Here is a 12,953-nt window from a genome sequence, read left to right as displayed (position 1 = left end):
ACCAGTTTACGCCCACCGCTTCCTCTCCAGCCGTGGCCAGGTAGACACAGAGGTTGGCAGTACTGCCAACTTCTTTATATAGGCTTGTTTGTTTGTAGATTGGAGCTCTGTGACTTTGCACCTGAAGTCACTAACTTGTTCAAAAGAAAGTGGATGGTGTGTTTCTACTGAATGCAGAATGGTTCTATCTCCTGCTTATTTTTTCCTCCCTCAAATCTGTTGGAAACACAGTATGCCTTACACTGTTTCCTCCCCGTAGCTCAGCACTTACGCAAATAGTCTGCCCCAGATTACTTTGCCCCATGCATGCATTTCCAACTACTGTTCTTGGCCCATACCCCCCCCCCTTTGCTAGGGAAGACTTCAAAATCATTTTTCAAGTCAGTGCAACTTCTATTCCTTCAATACGTCTTTGCTGACTATTTCAGACATGCGTATAGTCCTATAGCCTTCTCATCTTTTCTACTGGACATATCATCTAGCACTTTACTGTCTACTTTTTACTGGTAGCATCATGCATCATAGTCCTGCCTTTGTAACTAGGCTTTTCATTCTGGTAAGCCAGAATTCTGATTCCTGGCTAACCCATAATATACTAAGTGCTTAGTAAATCTAACCTAATCTAGTGATCAAGATGACCGGGTTGCTGTCCAAGGATTACCTTTGGTCCGACCCCTGGAGTTACACTTTCTAGTTGTTTGTTACTATGAATTTTCTTAGGATGGCATGTTTTCCTGTTCTTTCTCTGTCCTGTTCCTGTCCACTTTGGTTCTCGGTACATCTGTCACCCCTCTGATCCCGCAACCATCAAGAAGGACAGGGCTGGGTTTGGAGAATCTTCTGGTTTGTAGGTGGCCTCCAGGACTTTGTTTTTCTTAGTGCTTTTCCCTGGAATAATTTCATCATCACCAACTAGGAAACAACCTTGAAAGCTCATCTCCTTGGTCTCCATGCCTGTAGGCAAAACAACTCTTTGAACTCATCATTCCGATTAGTATCGGGTCCCAGGCCAAGAACCTGAGCAGGTGTAAAGTGGCTTAGAGAACATTTTATTGAACAGTGGCAAGAAAGAAGCTGATCTTTGTCTTAATGTTAAATTCCCTGGACACTGAAAAGCCTATTCAGATTAAGATGTTATAGCTGTGACGTGTGGCCCCACAAGCTTGTTTGCATTTCTGCCTACATAAAAGTAAAAACAGAAGATACAATTAAATGATGGAATCTGAGCAGCTGGGTGGCACAGTCAGTTGAGCATCTGACTCTTGGTTTTGGCTCTGATGTGATCTTGGGGTCTTGAGACTGAGCCCTGCATTGGGCTCCACACCCAGCGTGGAGTTTGCTTGAAAGCCTCTCTCCCTCTCCTGCCCCCCCCCGCTTGTGCTCGCTCTCTAAATGAATAAATAAGTAATAGAATCAATCGTATAATATGCTTTAGTGGAAAAAAAATTATGTTCAATGTTTTAATAGTGTTAGCTATTTTATGTATCTAATGATTTGTCAGCATATTATCCCTTTACATGCCAAAACTAAAGTCACACTTGTAATTTTTCAGCTTCGCAAGTCTGTTTTCAGCATCAGGGCAAGGAATCTTCTAGAAAAGGAGACTGCAGTCACTAAAATCTTAAGGTAACACCATTAAACATTGATACATATTTAAACACAAGTGGGATTATGTTAAACAAAGAAGAGCTCTTTCTTTTTAATAAGCTAATTTTCTGAGTATCGACATACACTTTCCGCTAGAAAGTAGATTTAGGTAACTGTATACTTATAAATAATAAATAATGTCAAACACAACATTAATATATTTCCTAGAATAGTAACATTTTATTAGCTCAGTTGTGCATTTCTCTTTTTTTTCATGCACTAACACATAAATTGTAAGTATAAACATTTACAAAAAATGAAAATTACTTACATTTATTCTTGCATGTTTTATGTCTTCTCTGATATCTGAAGGACAAATCACAAACTAAGGGGAAAATGATAAGACTGTGAGCTTTTTAGAAGTAACAATGACTTATTAATCTATTAAGAATAAATGTATTTAAAATCTGTAAGAATCGAGAGCATATCCATTTTAACATGCTTATAAAAACATGTAATTTTAATGCTACTTTCTTAAACCTGTCTGGATAAACCATCCAAAAGAAACATCAAGCTAACCACTTAAGAGTATTTTAGAAGACTGTGTCATAATATGAAGTAATGTGATCGCTGTAAAAATGCATGAGCATTTGGAATGTAATTTATTGGCAGACTTATTACCTGGAAATGTTTAATCATACAACTAAATATGGGGGGGGCTGGAAGGAGAATGGCTGGCAAGGTATTCACCATGAATTTATACTGGGACTGAATTTATACATGAATTTATATGGATGAATTAATACTGGGACGCCTCCTCCAACTTGGGCCAAGGGGAAGGGGATAGACTCTTTTATCCTACTCTACTTCTATTTTACTCTGTCTCTTCCAGGAATAGTCATCCAAGCTTTTGCCAGTGTAACTCTATAATCTGGAAAACTGTAATGAGGGAATAAGGCTAATACCTATGCCTTGAGAAACTATTTTGCGTTTACAACAGTACCCGAAATGCGTATGCCAAAAATGATTCTGACCAGGAAAGACAGTATTTTGTGTATTCATTCTTTTATTGGCTGACCTTGCACACATAGACACGAGTACACATATCCTCTGTGAGAAGAGAATAACCATTTCTGGGGCTTGTATATTGTCACCACAAAATACGAGAAGATGAACGGAAGAGGTCTGGTTGAAAGAGAGAAAGGAAAACTTCTCAGCAAATGCGTAACACCCTGTGTTCCCATTTCAGTTTCTTCCAACGGGCTCAACCGGTCGCCATCAGATAACGTCATGGGGGCAGCCTTGAACACTGTGTGGTACCTCAGGGTCTTTATCAAGCTGCAACTACTATAGTAGACAGATTCCCGGCAGCATCAATGTTTAGTGTCTTGAAGACCCCCTGCCCTGTTCACACAAAACAGCCCGTGTGCAGGTCCAGCCTCGCAGACGCACCCACAGGGCAGAGAGTTCAGCCTCAAATCCACAACGATGCATGAGGGAAGTGTAATACTCTGGCCCGTGTTCAGAGTCTGCCTGCCACATTCAGAACCAAAATGACATTGCTCACCTCCCCAGGATAACTGCTGCCCTGGGGGGGTGCAGAGACTTTCAGAGCCCAGGCAGACAAGAATCGTTAGAGGAAGCGACTTCTAGAACTTCGATTCCCGATGAACTCTTTCTGAAGTTTGGTCTTCCAGTTTTCCTTTCCCGCCATCTCTTTCTTAGCCCCCTTCTCCTAGTTTACAAAAGAAAGGTGAGGCTCTCGTCCTCCACGCACAAGGAAAGTGAAACTGTGGTGCGTACTGATCAGGGCTGACAAACACGGAGACTCTTCCCACACGACTTGCTCCAGAAGGGGGACCCTTATTGTCTTACTGTCTATCCAGGTGACAAGTTTTTGGGAAACCTCTCTCCAAGAATTCATCTACCTCACGGATAGGCCGTAGGGAACAACACGGGTGTCTCAAGGGCTTGTGTTAATGTGTTACAGGGTTTGAAAAACAAAGTCAGACTTTTTCTCACAGATTTGACTCATCAGCTTGACCCTGAAGACTGACTTCTGGTGCCCGAAGTCATAAACGTGAATGCATTAGATGGACAAGACTCTCTCTCCAGTGTTTTCTCGGAGTCATATTGAAGCGCAGATCCGATAATGCCAACAGTCACATCCTTTGCTGCTAACTAACATTGTGAGGGCGAAATTCAGCTGTTGGTTTTTAAATGTACAGCCGTGGTTTTAAAAACAGAACATTTTTTAAAAAGAGAGAAAGAGAGAAAATTTGTGGGTGTACCTGAGCCAAATTTTTAAGACCATCAGAGAACAGGGACGCCTTCAGACTTGCCCAATAATTGTGTAGTTTCAGGGATACCCAGAGCCGTCAACATTTTTTGACAGCCCAGAACACCACCAAATGAGAGGCATCTCCCTGGGGTGCTGCAGCTGTTACCCAGGCAATCTCAGGAAATAAGAGGCTACAATTAGGAAAAAAAAATTAAATTTTTTTTTTTAAGAATACAAATTTAATCTTTAGAAAAGCCATTTAGCTCTTTTCTCCTGTGAAAATGGCTTCCCTATTGGTGCTACGTTAGTGTCTGCAAGAATTAAGGACAAGATGTCAAACTGATAGTTTCTTTGGGCATGCTTATCTTTTTTCACTCATAATATAGCAGTAGCATTAATAATACAATAATAATATCATACCCGCATTATCATGTAACCCATACATAAGAAGGTCAAGAATAGATCAGGTCCATGTCTGTGGGTCCCTGGACATTCTTCTCTGCTGTTTTCCAAGGAGCAACAAGAACTAAAAGCGGAGGAAAGAAGAAGGGATAAGAGAATTTAAAAGAAAGAAAAGGAGAACATTTACAGTCATCTCAGGGCAAATAGCCCTACACAACACAGGGAAAAAGGAGAGGTTTCTACCATTCTTTCGGGGTATTCTCACTCCCTGGGGAGTCTCTCCTTCCTTAGATCAGAACTTTCTCTTTGTTTCTTCAACTACAGTGTCCCTGGGTAAGTCAGAATTAGAAAGATGCTGTATGATGTCCATTACATGTGGAATCTAAAAAAGCCAAACTCATAGAAACAGAGTAGATTGGGGATTGCCAGACCGTGGGGTGTGGGGCAGATGGCTAGATGGTGATCAAAGGGTACATATTTCCAGTTTTAAGCTGAATAAATTCGGGGACCTAATGTGTATCTCGTGACTTTAGTTAGCAAGTACTGTGTCGCATACCGGAAACTTGCGAAGAGAGTGGATTGTAAATGTTCTCGCCACACACACACAAAAAAAAATCATAATTATGGAAAATGATAAATGTGTTCATTATCATCATCATGGTGATCATTTCACAATATATACACACATCGGGGGCAGCTGGGTGGCTCTGTCGGTTAAGCGTTCAACTCTTGGTTTCGGCTTGGGTCATGATCTCAGGGTCATGAGATCGAGACCCACATCAGGCTCTGTGCTCTGCAGGGAGTCTGCTTGAGGTGCTCCCCACCCTGACCCCTCTATCTTGTGTGTGCTCTCTCTCTCTCTCTCTCTAAAAACTAAACAAAATTAATCTTTAAAAAAGGATAGATACACTTCAAATCGTGTTGTATACCTTATATTTACACGTTATTTGCCAGTTATCCTTCCGTGAAGCTGGGGGGAAATGGCCTCTCCCATGACCATCTATGTTTTAAAAGGGAGACTCTGAAAGAAAGAGACAAGGAGGCGCAGTTTTTGTGCCTTCGTGGATGAAGACCGGATCTGCCTTGTTGTGGAAGAAAGGAAGTCCAGCAGAAACTTGTTTGAGTGCACTGTCTCTCATGATTTTCCAGAGTTTTGTCTTTTCATAGCCTTACTGTCCTTAGCTCCAGCAAAGGGGTCCTCCCCAGGGAGGCAGGAGGGCATTCTAGGAAGGTCTCGTTAGAGAAAGACGACCTCGGCTGAATCTTCTGAGCAAATGTGTCCCAGGTGGGCGTGTATCCTGATGTGGGTGCAGATGGAAGGAAGTCCCATAAACTTTAAATCCAGTGGGATGTGAGGAGGACATCATGAAATATCTGTCTTAGAAATAACTTTTTAAAAATAACAAATATTTAGAGGAAATAATATAATAATATAAAACAAATCCCTGATCTAGGGTCTCTAGAGACCTGGCTGTGTAAATAGGTAAATTATTTAAGTCCCCAGTTTTCTGAGAATTTAAAGATTGGAGGAGGTGATGGTCAGGGCCCCCCTCGTTCTCACGTAAGCTACTGGACGTGGTGTCAGAAGGCCTGGACCAGCATCTGGCTCTGCTCCTCTCTAACCTTCAGCAACTCACTTACCTGCTGTGCAGTGTAGACTGCCCCAGCTGGCTTCCTGAACAGTCTGTTGACTAAGAGTGAAATTCAATACTTATTATAGTAAGGGAGACCACCACCTGAGGTCTCTCAGTAATGTCTCACAAGGGATAGGTCAGGAGTAGGTATGTGCAAGGTTTGGGGTTTGGGTTGAAGTGCTTTTAGTGATTGAGATCGGGCAAAATTCTTCAGGTGAGAGTTTAGATCATTTCCCATTATATACAAACATCGAATCATTACGCGGTATAACTGAAGCTAGCACGTGTTAGTTGTCAATTATACCTCAATTTAAAAAAAAAAAAAAAAAAGAGTTTAGGACTCTCCAGGATACACAGGTAGCACGTACTTGTTCCGGACGGGTAACCCTTACTGTTCTGGGGGGGGGGGGCATCCCAGGGCCGGGGGCCCAGTAGAGGGGCCATCCCTTGGCCTCGCTGTGCCCCCCAGTGTTCTTTCCACCTGCTCGGACGCCACGGTTCAGCTGTCACTTGTCCCCGCAGAGTTTGCTCCTCTGCTTTCCCCTTCCGTTCCTTTACGCTGCCATCTTCACGCCAGAAAACCATTCTACTCGTCTTCTGAATTGTTAACCATCTCCGTGCATTACCTTTGAAAGTAAATTGGAAGATTTTTAGAAACAGCATTTAAAAAAAAGTGATTAGGATTGATGGACCAAGCTGGGCAGCCTCTTGGCCTGAGTATCAACTATTTTTAGGTGATTGGTTTGACCAGTTGAGTGATAAATTATCTAGAGGCAGGGGCTGGTCCGTGAGTCTATAATTCAGATGAATGGATTTCCAGAAATTTCCTGAAGCTAAATTACTTATTGGTTCACAGCCTTAAATTCTTGGGTAGGAATTTCCTGGAATGAATAGCGCAGTCCTGGTGATGGAGAGGCCTGAGTTCTCAGGCCTGATAATTAAGCTGCGGGGCTGCCCGGAGTCTCAGTGCTCAGGGGAGCCGCATTTCCATTTGAAACAGGATCCACATTATTCCAGAAAAGTGTATGCTCTGTGCCTTTCCTATGAAGGGGAAATTCGAGCCAACAAAGGGGAAAGTCAGAGAGAAAGGGGCCGAGAGTCGGAGGTGTTTCAGTCACTGGAGTCACCAATGACTTTTGCACATAATCATCTCTGATTTGATCATGGAGAATCTTCTTAAAATGAATCCATGCTCAGAGACATGGAAGTGAACTTCTCCACAGATCTGGGAACTCTCGGACAGAAACAGAAGTGGGGCTTTCTGACAGAACTCGAGGATGCCGTCACGGGCTTGTCCGTGGGGGGCTCACGGGATGCAAACGGGCATCCGTGTGGTTTTTTCCATGACGGGTCTGGAGAGGACTGTAAGAAAGAGGGATGTTCCACCACCCAAACTGTAAAATCCGGGTCCCTATTCAATTCACCCTCGTTTTGACTTCGCCTGTACAGGTCAGCTCCACTACAGGAAGCTTCCTCCGGAAGGCAGTGACCTTTTCACTTCATCAGGAGAAATCGAAACAAGTGGCTGGGCCCTTCCACAGCCTCGCTGCCTCGGCTGAGTTCTCTCCCCTCAGAGCCCTGAAATGGAGCACAAATGCGTGGCCGTTCCTGCTAGGCCGAATGCACGGCGAAATGTCAAAAATAATCAAGCATTTTACATGACTTGAGAAAATTCTGTCCTTGGCTATCAGTACCTCCCCGGTTAGGAAGTATCTTTATAGCCTTTTTGAGTGATTGGCCTAGTATGGTATTTGCATTCTGATATTTGGATCTATGACAAAATTTCCCTTGCCACACACTGGTATTAATAATTTTTTAAAGTCTAAGGAATAGTCGTGGGGCACCTGGGTGGCTCAGTCGGTTAAACATCTGCCTTCAGCTCAGCTCATGATCTCAGGGTTCTGGGATCGAGCCCCACGTTGGGCTCCCTGCTCAGAGGGGAGCCTGCTTCTCCCTCTCCCTCTCCCTCTGTGCTTGCCCTCAAATAAAGAAAATATTTATTAAAAAAATAAAGTCTAAGGAATAACTGCTAGTTGAATGCTACTTACTACAAAAACATTAAATATAATTAATGACATGGAAGGGTTGGTTTCTCTCTAAGAGAATCATTTTCATTGACTAGAAATATAATGTAAAGACTACTTACATATAAATAAAACAGAACATATTTATTTATTAAGATACAGATTTTTAAATGACATCAGCTGGATTTTCTTCCTGAAAAGAAAGGACTCACTCTAGCATTTTCTGTGGGCCTGGCATTTTTCTAAGATACCGGACACACAGATTATTTCCTCAAGGAGCTCTTGTTTGCCATGAGAACATATTTATGACTCTAGTCAGGTGAGGGGAACTTCAGTAATACCTCTAGATCCCTGACCACAACTGTGACAAGAATATTCATACAGAGCATAGTCCTGGTACCCTGCCTGAGTGACTTTAATAGTTAAAATCATCTACCTGAAATGTTTCATAAAGTGTTTTCTACCTTCAACTTATATCCATTATGCCATGCAGATGCCTTTCCGACATGAAGATGGAGAGAAGTAGGGAAAGGGAGATGGGGAAAGAGTGAATGATGAGTATTTGTAAAGACATGATACTAAGGTCTTGGGCGTGTTGTCTCCGTCAGTCTATACAACACAGCTATGCAGGAAAACGCTGTTATTACCCCCATGTTATGCATGACAAAACCGAGTCTTAGGTAAGTACTTTCTCCCAAGAACCCACACCAGAAATGATCTGGGGTATCACATCAATATCAACTATAACCTGATTTCCTAAATAGCCGTATTTTTGTGTCCCCAACAACTTACGCAGCTCCATTGCCCCATTTCCTGGAAACTGACGGCGTGCTCAACGCTGGCTTCCTTCAGAACTGCTGGCTCACCGGGGCCTCACAGCAAACCCTGAAAGACAAGGAGTATTAGCTCTGTGTTAGAGAGGGAGAAATTAAGGCTCAGGAAGCTCAGGCGACTTGCCTAAAGTCATCCTGCCTGCGAGTCAGGGGAGCCAGGAGTCCAACCCTGGTCTAACTCCAAAATCCACAAATTCCCTCTGACTCTGCACATTTACACTGTAGAGGATCCCTTGTTCTAATCCACTGTATTGACAACCACTGAGCCCGTTGTGTTTCCGACACTCGTGGTTGCTTCCCAGGGTACCCAGACAGGTTATGCATCATCAGAAATTGCCAGGTCAAGGGGAAATTAGGAACCCAAATTGAGACCCCACTACACCTGCTTCAGCACACCCTCCTTCCCAGGCAGTGGCCCCTGTGGTGGAACCACATCCCTCAAGGGAGGGGGGGGCTCTTTTCAATTTATCATCCTTGCTGTCTGGGGCGGCCTCAGTCTTTAGAACCACAGCTCTCTCCAGTCTCTTCCCTTTCCCTCCATAAAACTTCCTGGGGTAGAGGGGAGCCAGCCTTGAGTTATCTGGGGGTAAAAGAAGTGCCTTCATGGAAGATCTTTTGCTGGAGGCTTGTGGCAACCTGAACCCCAGACCCTGTTGGATAAACCAGCTCAAGAAAGCTCACGTCCAGACTGAAACTGTGTGGCTTTCTTGACAGTGACCTACCAAAATCCCCTCCGTTCCTGTTCAGGTCCAGAGTCCTATGGAATGTGCTGGGTCAGTATGGTAGAAATGGGAAGAGGAAGGGTCTGCAGTCAACCATGCTTGGCTTTGAATCCTCTGAGTAGTGGTTAAGTCCGCGCAAAGCCCCAGTCTCTGCACCTTGCAGGGGGCGCTGGAAACAGTCTCAGAGGAGTAAATGAGCAGCGTGCGTGGGGCACTTAGCGGTTCAGTAGCCAGTCTGGGTTAGCATCCTGGCTCCGCCACTGGGCTAGTCTTGCCCACATAAGGTATTACCAGATCCTTTCATGGAGAGACTCCCAAAGTAATAACACAGATTCATCAGCCACGGTCGGCATCTCCGACAGCCAGCTGAACGTCCCGGGCATGGAGACCCACAGGGTCTCTGAAATGCCTGAAGTTCAACTGGGACATCCTTCTTTCTGCTCAAATGGGCCAGGGGGAGAAATGGTCCTATCCCGGAATCAGGAGACCTCGCCCAACGGGCTGACACCACCAGCACGTTGCAAGAACCACCAGCCAAGGAGACATGAGGGCACGGTCTCGGGCGTTGGTAAAGACGAGCCTGATTGACTTGGGCGGGAGGAAGAGCGATTGAGAGCGGGACAGGATCACTGGGTAGAAGGGGCTGGTGATCAGGGCCGAAGGACCAGCTGGAAGAGAATCTCTACCTGCTGTCAGGGCACCGCTCACAGAGGGACAGTGACAGCTGTGACCAGACGAGCATAGTGGTATCTTCTGCATGGGTGATGACTGCTTACCTGGAACCCTTGGTGTGTCCTTGACTTTGGAGCTCTGTGACCTCTGAGTGGCTGAGGATTCAGCCAGGGGTGTTTTTTCGTGAGCTGTAGGCTGAAAGCAAGTGTTTTTGTCCCGTGGCCTCTTCCAGGTCTGCCTCCCCAGGGCTCAGGACGGATGAATGGACACTGGGCTCTTCTCTAGAACGTAAGCATCTAGGTCACATTCCTCTGGAAGACAGTTGAGCCTGCTAGTGCAGAGACTGGGAGATCGTGGAGTTTTCTAGAGGAAAGCTTGCACATTAAACCCCTGGGATGCCCTCCAAGAGACCACCTGCTCTCCCATGCACATCGTGAGCTGTAGGACAAGGGGAATTGGAGGAAAGAACAAACAGCCTCTTCATTCTTATTCCGTTCTTTCCCGTCTAGACCCAGAGCTTCCCGTTCTCTGAAGCAGGACCAGTTGTGTGGAAATCTAAGGCAGCTTAATAACACCAAGCGTTAGCATCTCACCCTGGGTGCTCCTTCCCGTTTGACAAGCTCTCCTTTTCAAATTCTTGTTTCATCGTGTAGCCTAGCAATTTAGCAGCTTTGGAGAAGGTCAAGTGTGTTCTCTGCAGGTCCTCATTTGGGCCACGACTAGCAAGATGCACTGGGCAAGGCTCAGAGGCCCCGAGCACCTTGCAGCCTCTCACAGACCTTAGGCTTAGATTGGCCGACAGCTCAGTGGAATGTGCTCCCAAGGCAGGAAGGGAGGACAGTGGGGGGAGGGGGGAGAGGGGAGGGGAGGGGAGGGGGGCCCCAGAAGGACCCTGCAGATGAGAGGAAGCAGATACCTCTAAAGCTGGGTTTGGGTCAGCCTCCTGACATAGCAGCAATTTTTTACGACAAACATTTAGCAAGAATAACCTGAGGTCTTCAAAAACCAGAGTACTGAGGATTAATATGCTCAGTATTAATAAAATAACAAATTATTAACATTTGATTTAGTAAAGATACTTGTTAACATGTGTAATGTATTTATAGATGTTCATAATTGAATACTAATGATTAATGTTGAATATATTATCATCAAAACATTAACTATTAATCAAATATGTAATGAAACATTAGATATTTTCGTAAATATTTATCTGTGATTTTATTTAGGCTGCCTAGTTGTTGGTTTCTCTTATTCCTGATATTTAAAAACTCTCGTTAGGTTAAGTGAAGGACCATTTGGAGAAATAGAGACCAAGTAAATACGTGGAAATTAAGTGTATTCAGAGAGCAATGAGGAGATAAGACCTGTGGATGTAAGCATTGGTATAAAACATAAAAAGTGAAAATTTCAAAGTGGCAAAATACAACTTAATTTAAGCAAAATTTTTTTTTGGCTTTTTTAAAACCAAACTTGCTTTCCTTGAACTCTTCTTAAATTTTTTTACTGAGATGTAATTGATACATAGCATTACATTAATTTCAGGTGTATTCCAGGGGATTTGTGTGTATTGTGAAATGCTCATTGCAGTAAGTCTAGTTAACGTCGGTCATTACGCTTAGTAAAATGATATATTCTAAACATGTTTTCCTAAGGCTTTCCTGATTTGTGGTAATCAAAGTATGTTACATTTCACTGAGATTATACATGATGCGTATGTTATTACAACGTGATTGTAATGGAGCTGTATGGATCAGGAGAGCTGCTACTAAATTTTACCTAACAGATGCAGCAAGATATTTGAACAGGGTTTTTCTTTTACTATTATGTGATTGGAGCATAAAGTAATAAGTAGTATAAGAAAATCCATGCGGGTTGAAAAACTGGTTTCTATGGCTTGTGCAACATTTGCAAAATTTCATTTTTGTTATAATAAAAAGTTCAGTCTTTGCATTGTAATTTATGTTTTTCTGAGTCAGATGGAACATTACTGAATTTAAACCCCAGTGTGGTATGGGGTTTCAGACGGTCTAGTTCCTGAATTCTAATAGATGCGCTAAAGGCAGGAATTTTAAGCTGATTTTCTTTTTTATGTATCATACCTACTTATGATAAGACAATAAGGCTTCCCTTATGTTTCAGTCTGCAGTGAGGTTCTGGTTGCCTGTGTAATTTACCTGTGTGCCTATGACAACATTTTTATGAATAGCGCAAGATTGGAGAGAACAAATCGGATGTCACTTAATACTAGAGAGCCAGATCCATTTACTCAGGACCAGGTTGATTCACAAAGGAGTGGGGTATTCACTATGATAAAAATGCAGCTTTTTCCTCATCTCAGCAAGAGGCCATTACAGAGGAGCTCACCGATCAGCATCTGTGGCTGTGTCTCCTTTGGAGGATTTCATCGTCACTCTCCTGGTGTCGGGTAGGAGCCCTTTTCCAGGAAGTACTCGTCACCCATTCTCTTACCCTGGTCTACGGCCATCGTTTCACGTAATTACCATCAAAGGGCTATTTTCCTGTTTTCTGTTGATGCGATTACGTTATATTAACCAACATTCGATAATACTTTGCGATGTGTACCCTTGTGGACCTCAAGATCTGAGTAAAATCCCTCAGATTTAACGCTCTGAGAAGTTACGCTACAGTTCCTTTAGACGGTAATTACGTTTAATACCAGATGGTTTCATGCAATCTAACTTTTCTATAATGAATGAAAATAATTTGAAGACTCATAGGCCTCTCTCTTTCATTACAGAATGTACAGGCTTTTCCCACACCCTTGTTCTGGAACA

General features: G+C 43.5%; 1 protein-coding gene across 2 annotated transcripts in view; it reads left to right on the top strand.

The window, feature by feature from the left end:
* Positions 1–12,953, top strand: part of NALCN (sodium leak channel, non-selective) — a 303,888-nt gene that overhangs the window by 238,248 nt on the left and 52,687 nt on the right. For both annotated transcript variants that reach the window (XM_082701489.1, XM_082701488.1), the window contains exon 18: positions 1,553–1,626. In XM_082701489.1, coding sequence (XP_082557615.1) covers positions 1,553–1,626 — 74 coding nt within the window. The remainder of the gene's footprint in view (positions 1–1,552; positions 1,627–12,953) is intronic.

This window comes from Mustela nivalis (assembly GCF_964662115.1).
Source record: "Mustela nivalis genome assembly, chromosome: 15".
Lineage (NCBI taxonomy): Eukaryota > Metazoa > Chordata > Mammalia > Carnivora > Mustelidae > Mustela > Mustela nivalis.
This window is presented reverse-complemented; position numbering and strand designations above follow the sequence as displayed.